The sequence below is a fragment of the Vipera berus genome, assembly GCF_964194415.1.
Source record: "Vipera berus genome assembly, chromosome: 2".
Lineage (NCBI taxonomy): Eukaryota > Metazoa > Chordata > Lepidosauria > Squamata > Viperidae > Vipera > Vipera berus.
The window spans coordinates 173,392,853-173,412,553 of NC_138203.1; the positions used below are offsets into that span (position 1 = coordinate 173,392,853).

Below are 19,701 nucleotides of genomic sequence, written 5' to 3' on the forward strand. Positions count from 1 at the left end.
TGCCTGTTACTCTGAACTTACTAAGCATCAATGAAAACCATTTGCCGTTGATTGAGAATATGACTTTGACACCTTTAAAAACCTTCTAAACTGCTATTCAGTGCCCATTGTTTTATTATATTTTATATAAAGAGGTACTTCTTCAGCACCGATCCTATCTTTCACTGCAGTGAACGATTCTAAGATTCAATATTACAAATGAGGAAGCAAAACTATCCATATCACGCATGAGTTTAGATTAGCTTTCTTGATCCTTAACAATTCTTTTTCATAACTAAAAAAAATCTGAAACACTATACATAGTGTTTTTCCATAGAAGAGCAGCTTTCTAATAATCTGAGTCTACCCTTTAATGTTTTTCACAATCTCTTTTTTGATCAGACCTGTGCAGAGAAGCAGAAGCACATACATAAATACTAAGGGGAAACTGCAATAGAAAGTAGGAATCTTCTAAACAGCACATTTCATTTAACAAAGAGAAAAGTAGGACCTCGTTAGCAGAAGAAGGTAGAAAAGAGAATCAGCGACCTGACATTCAAGGAAAGTTCTCTATGTTAGAAATAAAAAACCAAAAACCACACTATGGTAATATTTTTATTAGATCCAAGTAAAATATTTGCAAACCATGAAGGCTATTACAAATGGGCCTTGAAGCATTAAAGAGAATCTTGTAGCAAAGAATATGAAATCTTCAAGAGGATAGTAGGAAATTGAATTTGTATCAGTTCAGCGACAATGAAAAAGAACAAAAGTACAGCAAGGAAGTAACCAGGGCTTTTTTTCTCATAGAACGCTCAGAATGGAGTTCCGGCACCTTTTTTGGATGGAACCTTGTAGGGTAGGCAAGGTGGGTTGTATAACATGTGTGAGTTCCGGCACCTTTTTCTTTTACAAAAAAAGCACTGGAAGTAACTAAAATATGCTTTCATCTAAGACTGGAAACAAATAGCCCTAATATTGCATGTGATCTCAAGTCCTGTTTTGTGACACCAAAACTCTGTTCTGTGCCATCCTACTATGGCAATATAGAAATCAACACATTTTTCTATATTTTGAGGTACAGCATGCAAAAATAATGGTAGACCATTTAATATCATTTAAAGAACAAAGGAAGATTCCCTAAATTTTTAAAAAAGCCCCTACGCCCCCAATTTTTGAAGCATTCACCTCTTGAACACTTATCCCTATAGGGAAAGTTAAGTACAGTCCAACTACTGCTTTTGTCTATAGTAAAACCATTACTTTTCAGTTGCAAGAGGCCAGAAAGCCCTGGATCTTCTTAAACAACTGTTTTTTATTTGAGTTGTTTGTTACTATAAAACAGTTCTGCATACTAAAGCATAATAAAAAAAGGGAACGCAATGCAGAGCATATGCACATCACAATGTTTTGATTGACTGCATTCCTTCATGGCGTGTTCCTAGTGCTACAAAAAATATTTTAAGAGTATCTACGAAATCCTCTCTTTGGAAGGTCAAAACATGGCAAATGCCATGTCAGAAATGTTCTCATCCTCTTAAACTGCAAAGTTGTCTCTGAATTGCCATCTGAAAGTCAGGATATTCAAGATCCCAGTCTCATGCCTGGCACCAAATAAAATGCCAGCATGGTTAAGATAATAACTTATAATACATAATTATATACAATTGTAGGTAATTTTAAATTCTAGCTTACTAGTCAAAACAAGCTGGACAACTGTAATGGAAATCTTTCAAAAAGTGTAGGTAGCTATGTCGGTTATCGAGGAACAAAAAACCAAAAACCACTGCCATACTAATATCTTTCTTAAAGCCAACTAAAATATCTGCCAATCATAAACAAATAATTGTGTTATTACAATCAGATTGTGATTAAAGATCTCCAAATTTAGCCCCACAACCCTTTTCTATCTGGATATGACAGCTCTTTGAAGAAGGACTTTATTTCAAAGCTAACACACATTCTAGTACTGAGCATTAATCCTGGACATTATACAATCTATTTTGTACCCAAAAATGCAACTTGGTTGCAATTCTGAACATTTTCTGCCTGAGTTATCTATATGGGGGCACATAGTACAAGCCTCAAGAATTGTAACCACAGTTTGGATAATGCTACTGTTGTGTGACCACAAGAAACTATACTGTTCATATACAATGGTTATAATGGCTAGAATAATAAAGTTGGGAGGGACCTTGGAGGTCATCTAGTCCAACCCCCTGCTCAGCAGGAAACCCTATACCATTTCAGACAAATGGCTGTCCAGTCTCTTCTTAAAAACTCCCAGTGTTGGAACATTCTCTGCTTCTGGAGGCAGGTTGTTCCACTGGTTAATTGTTCTGTCAGGAAATTTCTCCTTAGTTCTAGGTTGCTTCTCTCCTTGATTAGTTTCCATCCATTGCTTCTCGTCTTGCCTTCAGGTGCTCTGGAGAATAGCTTGACTCCCTCTTCTTTGTGGCAGCCCCTGAGATATTGGAACACTGCTATCATGTCATCCCTGGTCCTTCTTTTCACTAGACTAGACATACCCAATTCCAGCAACAGTTCCTTATATGTTTTAGTTTCCAGTCCCCTAATCATCTTTGTTGCTCTTCTCTGTACTCTTTCTAGAGTCTCAGTATGGATGCAGTATTCCAAGTGTGCCCTTACCAAGGCATTGCAAAGTAGTATTTCTACTTCACGTGATCTTGATTCTATCCCTCTGTTAATGCAGCCTAGCACTGTGTTGGCTTTTTTGGAGCTGCAGCACACTGCTGGCTCATATTTAAGCGATTGTCAACTAGGACTCCAAGATCCCTCTCACAGTCACTACTATTGAGCAAGGTACCACCTATATCTAGCTTATGGAAAACACATTACATAGAATCTTCCATTTTCAAAATGGAAAGATCCGGCCATTTACTTTGGTAACAATGATCTCAAATCCAATGAATATAACGCATTTGCTTATTCTGTTATAAAATATAAAATTCAGATTTTTAATTGCAAACTGTAAAGCAACACAGAAATCCAGTGCCAATTCAGAAGTACACAATTCATCCACAGCAGTCTAAAATAAATATGAACACAATTCCATCCCTCAATTAATATAAAAGCAATGGGCATAGTAATCAAAATCTTATTGCTACCTCAAGTAATCCAGACAAATAATAAGAGCCAGTGTGGTATAGTGGTTAAGGTGTTGGGCTGTAAGTGGAGAGGCAGAGGTTTTACTCCACTCTCAGCCATAGATGCTCCCTGGGTGATTTGGGCAGATCCCTTAGCCCACCATACGCTCCTGTACAAAAGGGGGGATATAAGTCAAACAAATAAAATAAAGCTGAGCTATAACTGAAATAATACCCATGAATTAATACACCAATTTCTTTTTTCTTTTCTTTTTTTTTAAATAGTAACTGATTATAATCCTGGTGGCTGGCAAAAAAATCTCTGAAAGGAAGAGACAGACAAAGAACTGAAAAGGAAAAAGTGTTTATTTGCTTACCTTCTTGGCCTTTGTGTGGCAGTTCAGTCACCACTGGCTGCATCTTTGGTTCTGGTGGCAGATGTTGATTGGTTGAAAAATGCTCCACATTTTCTGTCTGCCTGATTGGTGGCACGGGGACCTCAGAAGATTTTGTTACTTGGATTTCCACACGTTTGGTAGCAACATCAGGCAAAGGCGGACTAGTGGCTTCAACTCTGCGCTGGGTTGGTTCAGGGATCTTTGAGGGGACTTCCATTCTGCGAAGAGTTTGGTCCTGGGGCTTACTTATACTGATCTCAGTCCTTCTGGGAGGGGTCTCAAGAGGCTTGTGTCCCAACACATCTGTTCTCTTGAGGCCAAATCTTGATGCTCCTGAGGTGGAATTTTCCACTTGCTTAGATGATATGTCAATGGAGATTTCTGTTCTTCTGGACACTGGTTCAGGATGTTTTGGCCCAGGAATCTCAACTCTCCTTAAAGAAGACTTGGGAGATCTTTGTGCTGGAGACTCCCCATGTCTGGAAGGAGTCTCTGAATTTCTGGCCCCAAGATCTTGGAATTTCTGCGTGGAACTGGACACTGTGGACCTAACAAGAGGATTGGGTGTCCGCCTTTGTGGAGTAGAAGAATTTGAAGGCTGATCTACTTCTTCAACTTCAAAGGATCTCTTCAAAGCTGAAAGATATAAAAAATGGAATTTAAACAACACTATCAGAATTACATAGTTAGTGTTGTTGAGTTGCAAATTATCTGTCTACATTGTACTTCATTGGATGATATCCTTCAAACTGGATGATATCCCTTTTGGTAATTCAAATACTTAAGAAAGGGAGATGACTTGTTGAGTCTTTGGATCTTTAGGGAATTTGTGCTGAACTATTAGGAAACTTAATCTGATTTTCAAGCTTTACCAAATACAGTTGAAAAAGTAAGGGAATACTTTACTCTTGGCAGTCTGAAGAGTCATAAAGTATCACAAGATTTCTAGATTCTGCATAAAATTGTATACCCCATAAAGTCCCTTCATCTTTTTGAAAATCTTAGTTTCATTTACCTTGAGATTTCTTCTAAAAATATGCTTTGCTCTCACTCATTACATTTACTGTATATCATGGCATAAAGACACGGAGGATGCAGCTGGAGAAAAACCCCAATGAACCTCACCAAACATACCGTAAGTAATAGCCTTTGTTAAAGATTATTTTGTGGCAAAAAGGGCAGTGAGATTTCTTACTTCTTAACCCTTACTATATCTGCAGAGTGGATAAAAAGGACACAATAATAACTGCAGACTCTTCTAGGCATCTAGTGGATAAAGTCACTCAGGTTTTTTTTTTTTTTTTTTGCAGTGGAATCTGGCTGACCAGATCCTTTGGAATTTCCTGAGACAGTTATCTGGGAAGAGATTGAAGGTATTAGCTCTGATGAAATGAGCAGAGTTCCCGGTGCTGTGAGTTCAGCTACCTGTATTTTATTTCCTCTCCCTCCTGCCTGACTAAGGTTTCCTGGGAGGTGACAAGTGGTTGGGTCCAGACAGTGGCAAAATACTGCACTGTCTGAAACTGTTCTGTCTGCTTTGCAAGACACAGTTGCCTGCCTTCTTCTGCAGAGACTGATGATGGATCAAGAGAACTAGACAATTTTCATCCAGCCTCCAACCTGGTCCTAAAAGAAGCAGATTATCTGGATCCTTTCCAGATAGGGCCTGACTATAATACTGGGAAATCATTGATTGCACTTGTTGGGGACCTCTGGGGGACTAAAGTGGGGGCACTGCATCCATTCTGGCCCTCCTTGATGTCTCAGTGGCTGTCAATACCATTGTCCATGGTATTCTTCTGACCTGGCCTGCACTGTATTACAATGGTTCTTTTCCTTTATTCACAGCTATTTAATTTCATGTTAGTATGTGTGTGGAGGGGGAGAACTAGAACCTGAGACTCATGCTTTGTGGAGAACCTCTAGATTCTTACTTTCTCATTACTCCTATATAATATCCACTGCTGAGTAAGGTCATCCACAAGTGTGGGGTACATTTATCAGTAGTATACTGACGATAAACAACTGTGCTTCTCTACCCTGGGCTCACCGAATGATGCCACTGAAGTTCTTTCTTTCTATGAGGGTCTGGATAGAGGAGAACTCTGGGTCAACCCTACCGAGATTAAGTGGCTGTGGTTGTAAGTTGTCCCCTGGCTTTGGCCTTGCACATGACAACTCACATCTTAAATATTTCCCATTAGGATTCCTGTAATGCACTGAATATGGGACTTCCATTGAAGAACATTTGGAACCTGACGCTGGTTCAGAATGCAGCAGCAAAGGCAGTTTTGTCAATTTCACATACTCATACACCCTGCTCCACAAGCTGCTCCAGTAGGCTTCTAAATACAATTCTAAGTGCTACTTCTCACCTATAAAGCTCTCACGGGATATGGCCAGACTATTTGGGCAACTGCCTTTCTCCCATTACTTCTATTTGCCCCACCAGATCTAACAGGCTTCACTCCTCTTTTATCAAAAACCATCACCTTGATGGACCCTGGAATTGTGCCTTCACTATGGCAGGACCTGCCCTATGGAACATCATCCTGTCACAGAGCCAGATGACCCTGACCTGACCCTGTTAGCTTTTCAAGTTCTGAATACCTGACATTTCCCCAGGCATTTGGGCCAGAATGTTAGATGAGCTTTGCTGCTGAAGCAGTTTTATGATTGGGATGTAATGTTTATCTTGGGTATCATGGGTCATTGCTCGAAACTGATGTTTTAATCCTTGCATACAACCCACAGTCGTTGTGAGATGGGTGGCCATATAAATTATTAAAATAAATATAGTCCCACCAAAGTATCAGATGTCTTCCAAAAGAACAGAAGCCTCAAAGCCTTCCAGTCACATGATCAAAATAATTATAGGGCACTGTCTAGAAAAATAGCTCAAGATCAACATTTATAAAACTTAGACAGGATCAGGGACAGGTCTGACACATCAATTTGTCCAACTCCCAAGAGTGAGTTGGCCAGACACATGGCTTAGATTCACTGACAACTTGGCATGTTTCAAAAACTGCACTGTCGGCCTCTTCCTTATACTTAGCTCTTTTAGGTTTTATTAGAAAGCAGCAAAGGGAAGCATTTTATTTATAAGGTCAATTGAGCTTTCCATGCAGCACAAATTTCAGTAGTGCTCAAACTAAAAAAAAAACATTTCGGTATGCTTTGGAGTATGGTTTCTACCACATAGAAAATTAATCATTTACAAAATCCTCATGCTAAACTTTAGAAAACAGCAAATACACAGTACAAGATGACCTATAGGTTACTGCCCACGTTGCAAGACAGTACTCATGAGTAGACAATAAAATCCATACCAAAAAAAAATCATATTTGCAGCTAAAACAGGATTTCTCAAATTGAACTTGATGGGAGTTCCATTACAGACCATGGGCAATATAAGAGTTTGCTCAAAATTCACAGTTAGGGACATATACATAGATTTTTTTCCCCTAAGGAAAAGGTCAAAATTGCCTTTGAGAATGATTAATTTGGTTAAAACATTAAACTCCCAGGGAATTGTGAAATGCAAGTTTTAATTGATGAACATTGGAAACATTTTGTAATTATAATAAAAATCTTACTTTTTAATATATGTCATAAATGGTGGACCTTCTGAGACAGTAATTGAGGCATCTTTTTTTGTAAAATTCAAATAATGTCCATATATGCTTTTCCATAAATTACAAAAATATGCATTTCATATTTTTGTTAGGTTTCTGTCAATGTTTTGCAGCCTGAATAAACTGAAACTACCTGATCTAGTGAATGGAGAAAGAATGAGAATCCAGTGGCATATAAATTATGAGCTAGGACTTGTGTGGAGAATAGATCATGTTTTGAGGTCATGTTTATGCTAAGATATTGAAAATTCAAAAGGTTTCACAAATTTTAAGGCCCTTCCCTCTATATCTACATATCAGCATAGATATATACTTGGATCACCTCAAAAGCATTGGTCATGTTGCCTGAGACTCCTGGGAGTTATATTTGAGCAACATCTGTAGAGCCACATATATGAAGTGTTGACAGTGTATACAGCTCAGTGTGATGATGTATCTACCACAACATTGTTTTAATGTTGGTATGTGCATAGGATAGGAAAAAAAATCTGAGACAAGACATTGCTGCTCTAGTTATTTACGGTAACTTGGGTTCTGTTTAATTATAAATTACCTCGCCATTACAATCAATTTAATTTAATTTCACAACACGTGGAGGTCTGAAGATTGGTTCAGAAGGCTGACATGCTTAGTATGCAACACCACATCCATTATATGGACAGGAAGACTGTTGCTGGCACCAGCAGCTCAATCCCTGCAGCCTGCAAACATCACAGTGTGCTTGCAATATTATACTTAACCTTCCTGCTTTCTGCATTACCACCAATCAAGATAAATAGCTGTTTACATGCTGTAGTGCATTTGTATAGGTAATGAGAAACATTATCTTTTGAAAGAGGTTAAGTATCTGTTCTGTTAAAATGGCATTCAGAAAACACCAGATCTTTATTGTTATCAAATGAAGACAACAGTACCATGAGTAACAAAAATTTCAAATAAACTCAGAAGAACTTCAGGGACAAGCAGCAAACAAACAAGGTAATGAAGCAAACTGGTATTGCGTACTCTTACAGTGTAAGGGTGAATAAACCTAGCCTTGCAAATCAATCTGAGTTATTCCAGTTAATTTTGAAATGCAATCTGATCATAGAGGGGAAGAATAACATACAAGTGTGGTTTACAAGTGTAGGTGGAGTCTCAAGAAAAAATAGTTTTGTCAGCAGATTCCCTAAATTATCCGACTGGCTGGGAAGACACCTGGAAGAGGCCAGATTTGGAAAGACAGCTGCAGAATCTTGAGACTTCTAGAAATGTCACATATTTCCAAATGGAAACGGAAGATGGGAAAAAATGATGATAAGAGGGTCAATGGTCTGAAGAATAAATGAGAGCAGAAAAGAAAAGGAGAAAAAAAATGTGCGAAACAAGCTGCTGGAGATGATGTAAAACCTAGTGCAGAATGCGCAACCTCAGAAGATCACAAAGACCTTGACTTTTTAACATGCCTCATTTCTCACACACACACACACACACACACACACACAAAAAAACATTCCGGTTGAACACATTCCCTTCAGGTCTACAGTTCTTTTAAGTTAAATCCTGCAATGGAGATGCAACACCGTCTAGCAATCCATAGTAATAGTGGTCTTCGTCTAGCTTCCACAGATCCATTTCACCATGCATAACTCCTTCATTAGTGTCCAGGAAGCATCTGCACCTTAGCGAGCATAGACAGCAGAGCTATACTTTCGTGATGCATGCACGTCTTCTAGTTTCAGTCAGACCACAAGGGAGATAATAAACCTTGGCATGAGAGAGGACAGGAAGAGGGAAGACTTCCCAGCTAAAAACAATGTTTTGCAAAAGACTTTTTAATCTCTGTTCACTACATTGTTTTCTTCAGTTTGGAAAGACAGAATATAGATTAATATTTTGCTGACAGCCAGCAGTGTGAAAAGACAAATCCCAACCAAAACCTCAGGAAAAATCAAGTTTAGCTTAGGGTTACCTTAGCTTAGTCTCTTGAGCCAAGCTTTTCCTTTTTCCAATTTTCTGTAATTCTGCTAAATGTAGGCTTCTATTGCCCTAATCTTATTTTCACCTGCTGTTACCTTATTCCAGTTAAGAGAAGTTCAATAAAGATGACTGAATGAAGAATATAGATTACAAGAACTAGTAACCTAAATTGAGAATAGGAAATAAGAAATCACCCAATATGTCCTGAGTCAAAGAAAGGTATATGACCCAACACACCATATCTGTGTTTTACCTGAAGTGTTCCACTCTGAGGCCACCATGACAGAAATTTTGCTCTTGATTTTTCAAATCAAGGACAATATAGCCTCTTTAAAAGGGATAGGGAGAGAGGCTGACCCTGGTTCCACACATGGTAAATATATTTAACCCGTAGAGCTACTCGGAACTTGGAAAAGGCCTAATAGTAAGAGATGAGAAGTGAACAGGACTTCCACTATTTTTAACTTTAGAGCAGTTATACTATATCAAGGGTCTTCAAACTTGGCCCTTTTATGACTTGTGGACTTCAACTCCCAGAATTCTGGAAGTTGAAGTCCACAAGTCATAAAAGGGCCAAGTTTGAAGACCCCTGTACTATATTAATAGGGTTAAATGAGAACCAGTTTGGTGTAGTGGTTAAGGCATCAAACTACAAATTGGAAGATTGTGAGTTCCAGTCCTACTTTAGGTACAAAGCCAGCTGGATGACCTTGGGCCAGACACTTTCTCTCAGCCCAACCCACTTCATAGGGTTGCTGTTGTGTGGAAAATAGTAGGAGTAAGGTAGTAGGAGTAAGGTATGTTGGATAAGTTTGCCACCTTTCACTCAGCACTAGGAAGGAGGCACTTCTGAAAACATTGCCCAGAAAACTTCAGGGACTTGTCTAGGCAGTCTCCGATACTTGGACATGACTGAATGGAACAAAAAAGAGGGAGGATGGGTATAAATACAATCAGAACTACGACGACGTAATTTTTAAAAATTATATTATCCCATTTTTAAAAGTCTATTCCCTACCTTGGTGGAGCAGTGGGCTAATGCCTCCTTAAGTAACACCAGCTGCCTGCAATTAGTGCAGGTTCGCATCCCACCAGGCTCAAGGTTGACTCAGCCTTCCATCCTTCCGAGGTAGGTAAAATGAGGACCCAGATTGTTGGGGGCAATTAAGCTGACTTTGTAATAATGCCGCTGGGGGGGGGCAAAAGCCCTAATAAGCAGGCATATACATAGAATGAAGGCTATTGCTAAGCACATTGATTTGTGCTTTAAATTGTAAGCCGCCCTGAGTCTTTGGAGAAGGGCGGGATATAAATGGGATTAAAATAAATAAATAAAAAAATACCTCCACAACCATTTGCCTTAAAGAGCAAAAGATGTCTTAAAAGATGCTGACTTTGAAAAGAGACTAGTGAAAATCGTCCAAGTTCTTTTATTTATTTCTCTGCATGGCTAAAGATAGAATTTGCTGGTTGCTATAGATTAGGTGTTAGCAATATATGGCTCTTCAGATGTGGTTTGATTCCCATCATCCCTCACTTTAGACCATGGTGTTTAAGGCTGATGGGAGCTCAAGTTCAATAACATCTGCATAACCACTGTGGTGTGAAGCCAGCTGAAAAGGAACAATTTGAACAACTATCTCCAAACCTATAAACATTGTCAAATGGCAAAAAACAAATATATGCGGTCAAAGACATCCTGCTGTACTGCCTTTCAAGAGATTTAAAACTACAAATAAGCTAATATACTTCAAGTTTGTTTGTCTGCAAAAGCCACTTTAACAATAATATATGGAATGAATAAATCAACACAGAATCTTTGTGAACTATTTCAAGTTGATGAATGAACTAGCTTCTTTTACAGTACAATCCTATAAATATCCACTCGTAGACCCAACTGAGTTCAATTGACTTTACTCCCATATAATTATCTATAAGAATACACCATGATTCAACCACAAATACAAAGCAAGCTTTTTAACTGCTTCAGTCTTAAAATATTTTTTTATAATTATTGAATGTCTACTGCTGATTAGCAAACAGAGCAATCTTAATTACCAGCTTTGCCTCCTTTGAAAGAAGGCATCTCAAAATGTGCCTGTGTATAAAAATTAATTCCTGAAAGCTTAAAGAAAATTACTTAACATCTTACACCACAAGCTTGTCTGTCTTCTCCCAAGCTCTGTCCATTTGCAACAGAAACAAAACAAACCTGCTTCTTCAAAGTTATGACTTTTATTTAGTCACACATATTAACAACAAGCTTCTATGCATTTCCAACCTTTAAGTTCTATTTTCTAACACTAAATGCCAAACCATTGTCAAATTTCATTGGGAATTATCTTGAAAAAGAGGGATTCCAATTAAGAAAATAAGACATGAGCCTAGGGACAAATTAAATGAGGTTATATTTATTTTAAAAAAATATCCACTGAACTATTTCAGTTTAATCTTATATTGGGATAGCATAAGTTTATCATGATTTTAATATAGACATGTGGAAGTAAAAAGTATTTCCTAGGGCAGGGGCCAGGCAACCTTGGCTCTTTTATGACTTGTGGACTTCAATTCCCAGAATTCTGGGAATTGAAGTTCACGAGTCATAAAAGAGCCAAGGTTGCCTATTCCTGTCCTAGGGCAATATATAGAACTTTTTATCAAACACTTTACCTTCTTTCAAGCATAGTTAAATACTTCTGATGAACAGAAGCATGAAATGGTACACATTAGATCATCCTGTCAGAACTTATCCTTCCATCCCCACCACCACCCAGTCTCAGTACCTATTGTCAGTACCTATTGTCCCGAAGGTGCTTTTTTCAAAAGGAACTGGACTTTGGTTTTTGTTTTGTTTTTTGCTTGAAGACATTTTGCTTCTCATCCAAGAAGCTTCTTTAGTTCTTCAGAACGGAAAAAAAGCACCTTTAGAACAACCATGGCCCGGATGATTGAGAATTTCCATAGACACTGCCAATACCTATCTTTCCATCCCTCTACCATCCCAACTGATGAAGCTTCTTGAATGAGAAGCAAACCATTTTCTTCTTCTTCCTCAAGTTGCCTTTGTAGAAGCACTTTTGATACACCTTTGATCAGATTTCTTCAACATAAGAACTTTCCAGTTCCTGTTCTCTAAGTTCCCAAACCATGTGGGGAAAGTTGCATTTGATCATACTCAGTGCTTTTTTTGTAAAAGAAAAAGGTGCCGGAACTCACACATGTCATACAACCCGCCTTGCCTACCCTACAAGGTTCCATCCAAAAAGGTGCCGGAACTCCATTCTGAGCGTTCTATGAGAAAAAAAGCCCTGATCATACTACATAGATCTCTTTCTCCCCCAACATACACACACATGTAGTTCACCCATTCCAATGATGCTTAAAGAGCGATGCATTCGACAAGGAGAAGACATGTACAGCAAAACAAAGGTCTCATATCCACATAAAAAAGATATGGGCAAATGAAACTTTGATTCAACTACCTACTGAACTCCAGACAAAGCCTTCAACTTTTTTACAGGAGGCATAATCTTTGAGGCAGTTTTCTCTATCTTCAAGCTTGCAGTTAAAGTATCTGATACTCAAGGTAATCATAACAACAACAAAAAACCCACCCTCACCTCATTTAAATTAGCTTCAACTATTTCCTGTCTGTGTTACAACACTTTTCTGCAAGCCTTAAGTTCCCCAAGAGTCTTTCCATCTGTTCAAGCTGGATCAAATAAAACTTGATATCAGTTTATTAACTTCATTGCAAGAACAGTTCTGGCTAAAATCCACAGAGAACAAAAGAAGTTTGTAAAGAGCCCACTCAAATGATACAGAAAACATATGCAAGGACATTCCTACAGGAAATCAGTGATAAAAAATGGAGGAAGGGGAATTTACTTCCTACAAAATGTAAAATATGCATATACTGAATAAGAGTATGACTGCTTCATCTGCAACATCTCCTGTTTCATCTGCAATTTTTTTTTGAACGTTTTGGATTGTTTTGCATTCATGAGATAACACTAAGAATGATTCCCAAGGATTTTGTACAGTAAGTCAAGGGCAGGAGTGTAGGCAGCTGCCTGAGATGCATCATGGACCAAAATTTAAGCCAGGGAAGCAGAGCCATGGGAACAAGGAGGAAGACAAACTGAGGAGCAGTCCAGAAATGTGAAATAATAGTTTAAACTAACGGACCACCAAAACACACAGAGATTCACAACAGCTTAAAGGACCTTGCTGATCAGACATGGTCTGATTCAAAGAAGAAACTTTTCCATGCAATTGTCAGCTTCGGTAGAGAGAGCTAATTCAAGGATGTGAATTCTACTTCGACAAATATTTGCTCCAGTCAGCAATTCTATTACTTATTACAAGGATCAGCTACACAGAAGATAAGAAAGTCTCCATCTGAGTCCTAGTTGCTCCTGTCAGTTAGACTTAAGAATTTCTATTCAACCATTAAACTCATTAAGTAACCCCTGTCATTTTATGACCTTTAGAAGATTAACAGAATAACAGAATTGGGAGGGTTCTTGGAGATCTGGCTGAGGATTTCTGGGAGTTGAAGTCCACAAATCATAAAAAGGCCAAGTTTGAAGACCCTTGCCCTACACCATTTCAGACAAATGGTTGTCCAGTCTTTTCTTAAAAACTTCCAGTGTTGGAGCATTGAAAACTTCTGGAGGCAGGTTGTTCCATTGATTAATTGTTCTAACTTCAGGGAATTTTTCCTCAGTTCTAGATTGCTTCTCTCTTTGATTAGTTTTCATCCGTTGCTTCTTCTCTTGCCTTCAGATGCTTTGGAGAATAGCATGACTCCTTCTTCTTTGTGGCAACCTCTTAGATTTGATATCACCCCTAGTCCTTCTTTTCATTAAACTAGACATACCCATTTCTAGCAACTGTTCTTTATATGTTTTAGCCTCCAGTCCCCTGATCATCTTTGTTGCTCTTCTCTGTACTCTTTCTAGAATCTCAACTTCTTTTTTACTTTGTGGTGACCAAAGCTGGTTGTAGTATTCCAAGTGGGGCCTTACCAAGGCATTGTAAAGTGGTATTAACACATCACATGATCTTGATTCTATCCCTCTGTTAATGCAGCCTAGAGCTGTGTTGTTTTTTGTCAGCTGCAGCACACTGCTGGTTCATATTTAAGTGACTGTCCACTAGGACTTCAAGATCCCTTTCACAGCTCACTACTACTGAGCCAGGTAGCACCTACACTGCATTGCCAAAAGGATACATATCCAAAGGAAAACTACTACAGCAAGAATATTCATTTTTATCACAATCTGGAAAAAGAAAATCTGAACCCTATAGGAACTTATTCCACTCATCAGTCACAGATGTTTTTAAGAAGAGACTGGACAGCCATTTGTCTGAAATGGTATAGGGTTTCCTGCCTGAGCAGGGGGTTGGACTAGATGACCTCCAAGGTCCCTTCCAACTTACTTATTATTATTATTATTATTATTATTATTATTATTATTATTATTATTATTATTATTATTATTCTATAGTGTATAGTACTTGCACTTCAGTAGAATTCCAATTTACGGTATTCAGAGGGCCCCAGATTGGGAAGGCTTTTGTAACAGATACAGATACACAGTAAAGGGATATGAACAGCAGTTCCTCAAATCCCTAGATTTGCACAGAGCTCTTCTGGCTACTGCTCCTCCAGGGGAAATCCTGGTGAAGTTATGCATTCCCAAGGCAGCTTGATCATAGCAGCCTTGAAATATAAACATTCGCCCACAAGGTTTGACAGCTTGATAAACACACTTTTAGATCATTCTCGGGAACAGCAGCAACACCATAGGAAACCAAACACGGTTCTCTTTGCTCCAGAAAGGATGGGGAGGAGGAAAGTGAGAGCAAGTGGCTGACCAATCACCACAACCATCCCCCAGCTGCCAGGGAAAGGAAAGGTCAGTAGGGGAAGGGGGATCCACTGCAAGCAAGCAAAGTTCAACAAACACAAGCAGTGTAATGAGCAGAGAGTTCTAACAGGAGCAGTCATGGGAAAAGTGTCCTTCTTCCTGCTGCCCCTTTACTCCCAAGTACAATTTTCACATAGTGAACTCAAGAGCTGACAGGGAAAGTCAGACCCTTTAAAACAAAAAAAGCACCTATTTGCATAGGATTCTTTTTGTATTTCTCCTCATACCTTAAAACTACGGGGATGTTAGAAAGGTGGAACATTATAAAAATGAGACTGGGCAGGCAGGGCAACCACTCGGAAGGCCCCCACTTCATGAATCTTGACCTTGCAATGAGATTTTTAAAAAAGTACCTTGACTTACTTACTCTTAATGTCAATTGCAACATCTGGGAAACTTGCAAGCTTAGCAGGAAAGGCACATGTGATGTCAGGCAAGACACTCGCCAGCTGAGTGTGTATGGTTTGCAAGTAACTGGGGAGGTACACTATCAGAAAGATGAGCTCAAGCAAATCAAGCAAAAAAAACAAGCAACCAGCCCCTAAAGTACTATTTGTTCTGAGAGTTTCTCACTCACAGTGAATTCTGGAAGTGGAGGGCCATCATGGATTTTGAAGACTGCAGGCTAAGGAAGGCCCAAACCTAGACCTTCAATATTTTTAGGCCATGGCCAAAGCAGAAATCCCCCAAGACATTGTTTGATTCTAAATCCCCCAAGACATCATTTGATCATAATTCTTCTAAAATCTCTCTCAGGATCTTCTCAGGCAGTTATGTGCTAGACATACCACGGACTTTTAGAACTATAAAATAAATTTAGTTACAAAGGGATATGTGACTGAAGAGGCAAGCACAATCTCCCTTTCATGAACTGCAAAGGAATCAAGAGAGCAAAGAACGTAAGACCTTAAAATATTTTGCATGCTTCCAAAGGAAGCTTCTATTGTGCAATTTATCCTGTCCCATTTAAAGATTTTTTTTAATAGGGCTGTCAGATGTCATTGTCTTCCCTCTGTGATACTTCCATATTTTCTGATTGATTCTTCTTTCTTTTTATTTCCAAGGACCAAAAGTTTTTTTTTTTTAAAAAAAGAGTGGTTGATACCAACTGTGTATTGGGAGCAGCCTTCTAATCAGCTCCCTAGCCCCACACATAATCTATTCTGAGAACCAAGCACTGATCTCTGACAGTGAAATTATAGTTACTGCAGAAAACTGAGTCATAACAAGTCAGCAAAACAAAAGCTCATGATTCCATGTAAGGACTTTTAAGATCAAATCAAGACTAAGTGGCTCTACTCTCTATCCTTCATATTGGCATTTCTGGCAGGGTGGATTTGATTTAAATCAAGTCGATTTAACTCACTAGTAAAAAGGCTTGATTTAAATCATAAGTTTTAAAGAGCAACCATCCTGATTTCTGGAACAACAAAAAATGTGGCCCACTACATTGGAACTTTAGAGAATAACTACTAAATCAGGTTGTTGCACTTTTATGGGGGTAATGATTAGCCAGATTACTTACAACTGAGCACACACATTTCTTTTAGTATTTATCCTCTGAAATAAATATCATCCTCCTCCCCTCCTTTGAGACAGGCTCACTTCAGGACACAGCAGAGATAACGTTTTTCATGAAAAGGGACATTTGGCAATACAATCTTTTTCAACCCAACCATTATAATTCTACAGTTCCTACCAGAACATAAGAAGGCATCCAGGGATTATTATGGCTATAGTAAAACACATTGACAGGATGGAGAACACTAATGTAAGAAAAACATGTGAAGATTCTGCTGGACTAATCTCCACTCTTGGTCTATCTATCTGGCTTGCGGTCTCTATTCTTCTTGTGTTTCCTAACACACTCACAATCACATATATGCAATACATCTGTTTTTTTCCTCCTCACATGTGCAGAGCCAAAAAACCTTCAGCCCACTGCAGTTTCTTTTACATTATCATGTTATTGTACACATTCCACGCTGGAAAAAATAATGTGTGAGATATCTCCTGGCTACCAGAAAGTAAAATTTAGTGGGAGTTAAAATGTTTAGAAAAGTGTGTGTGTGTGTGTGTGTGTGTGTGTGTGTGTTTAGATCTGTCACCCACCTCTGATCTAACAGGAAGCAGTTTAAATGTTTTCAACCATAGTATTAGTTAACTTTTCCTCAGGATGTTTTAGGAATCATTCCTTTTTCTTGAAACTATGTCTGAAAGGGAGCAGAAGGAATTCCTAGCAATCTAGCCCAAGCCAAACTTCCAAAACTAGTCTTGAAAGTAAATGGACATAGCATTAAAAGGTTATAAATCTATATTCCCAATGCCACTTTGTTTCTCTCCCACTGGGTCCTTCCAGGGCTTTTTTTCTCACAGAACGCTCAGAACGGAGTTCCGGCACCTTTTTGGGATGGAACCTTTGTAGGGTAGGCAAGGCAGGTTGTATGACATGTGTGAGTTCCGGCACCTTTTACTTTTACAAAAAAAAGCACTGGGTCCTTCTATTAGTCTTCTCTTCAATCCTTCTATTTCTTCCTCTTCTTTTCTCCCAACCCTAAAGTTGCTTTTTTGATGGGCAGTTCAACTCAGACCAGATTGGAATTCTCTTTGGAATCTTAACTTACTAACTGAAGACAATGACAGGCAAAGCTATCATTAATTAAGCAGCCAACAATTTAATATGTTTAAGAGAGCTGGACAGTAAAAATGAATTAAAGTTTCTAACTGCTATAGAAACTTTGTAATAAACATTGTACGCTTTCCAAATTTCACCAGCATTTTGCTGCCACAGAGTAACATATCTGTCCCTCTGGAAACTATGTAAGTTCCTATTATATTAGGTAAAGTCAGAGATTGGGAGATTCCTTCAAATACTGATTCAAGCAAACAGACATAACAAAACAAATCAGGCGTATTTTGCAGCACGCATTCTTCAAACTGTTCCTTGGCACGTGCAGCTCAGTCCAGTTTTAATTCCCTTGTGATAAACAAAATGTTCCTTTGAGAGTGTTAGTTATGTTACTGTTATGGTTATTCCATTATAACACACGACTCTCTTTCCAATTCTGGCAGAAAGGATTCCATTCCCTACTTTACAATACTTATTAGAATTATATAGAGAAGTAGAAGTGTTCAGCAGTATCCATTCCGATCCAAGCTGTAGCTTGCAGGCTTCACACTAAGAACAATAGTGGTTCTGGATTTTTTTTAAAAAAAGTATAATAAAGGCACACAGAACTCTTATTTCATCAAACAGGGTAGGACCAGAGCAGTTATTAGATAAATTGTTAATTGCAAAACTGAAATATTAAATATTCCAACAAGTGGCCTCAAGTTCAAAAGAAAAGATGCATGAAATTGAAATGTATCTCCTACAGGTGGGCACAAACATTTTCCAAAATAATGAAAGCACACTTCACACCTCATCTCCATATAAGATTGATAGAAGGATTCCTGATTTACTTCATGGGAATTTATAAGCTTTGGGCAATGTTCCCTGACAGAAATAGTATATAGCAATTCCCCAATTCCTTACTGGTCTTCTAATCAAGAAGGCTGAGAGCTATATCATGTCTTCAATCATCTAACCACATGTTTAAGAAGAATATTAGCCCTTCTGGCTGTTCATCGGTGAATGTGGGAAAGAATTGCAAAGACATGGAGGCCAAGCCACCCAGGTGAGGCCTCTTTTAATGCAGCAGAATGGGACAGAAAGCAGCACCCAGAGAGAGTCCCACATATTTCCCTAGTTATCAGCATTCCTAAATGAATGCCTAAAAAGAATAATTCTCATTCTCTCAGAGAAACATCTGGCAGTTCCTTCATGATGTGAAGCAGGAAAAGAGAAAGGAAATATGAAGAAAAAAACAGCATAGCAGCCTTCACAGGATCTGTTTTTCCATCCTGCTGTAGGCATTCTGTCTCACAATTCAACTATCATTTATTTGTCAGATAGATAAATATTTGGAATGGTTCTGAGTCCTCAAAATTCTTTTATTCTCTTTGAATTCATAGCATGCTCCAAATGAATCTTGATAAGTACTACCCAATTTAGATATAGATAGGTAGATAGATGATAGATAAATGATAGATAGATGATAGATACCCCATCTGAGAGAACAAGAGAGAGAGAGAAGTCACTAGTCTGATTTATTTTTCAAAAAACTATTTTTTCTTTCCTTTCCTTTCCTTTTTTGTTTTCTTTTCTTTACTCTATTTTATTTTTATTTTATTTTATTTATTTTATTTTTTAAATTTGTATGCCGCCCATCTCACTGTCCTAAGCAACCTTGGTTCATGATCCTTCCCAGATGCAAGAGGCACCCGCCCTCGAGCGTCCCCGTAATGCCGTGCTGCTTCTGACAATCCCAGAAAGCCACAGGTTAATTGTCTCAGTTCTTGCTTCAGAGGAAATGCTATGACCAAAGTTCTGTAGTGCTTCCTATGAAGACCCGCCTCTTCCTGCCTCCCATTTTAAGGACTTCCAGAATGAGCTTCTTCCTCCCGCCCTTCCCCTCAAAGAAAGGGAAGGAGAAGGCTGCTCATTTGTGCAGTAATGTGAGAAAATTATGCTTACAGTTAAGCCAGAAGCTATATGGAAAGAGAACTATGTTTTCCAGTGATTCTTCCAGCACATTATTAGTGGTGGACAAAATGACTCTCCACCCTTCAATTGCACAGCACT

The 19,701-nt window shown here is 38.5% G+C and overlaps 1 protein-coding gene across 4 annotated transcripts in view; it reads right to left on the reverse strand.

Annotated features, from left to right (window-relative positions):
• The window catches only part of SEPTIN9 (septin 9), a 299,259-nt gene that overhangs the window by 102,066 nt on the left and 177,492 nt on the right, over positions 1-19,701 (reverse strand). For all 4 annotated transcript variants that reach the window (XR_014025332.1, XM_081319516.1, XM_081319518.1 and 1 more), the window contains one exon: positions 3,464-4,120. Coding sequence is in view for 3 of the 4 variants with exons in the window: in XM_081319516.1 (XP_081175642.1) it covers positions 3,464-4,120 (657 nt within the window). In the remaining variant the exon portion in view is untranslated. The remainder of the gene's footprint in view (positions 1-3,463; positions 4,121-19,701) is intronic.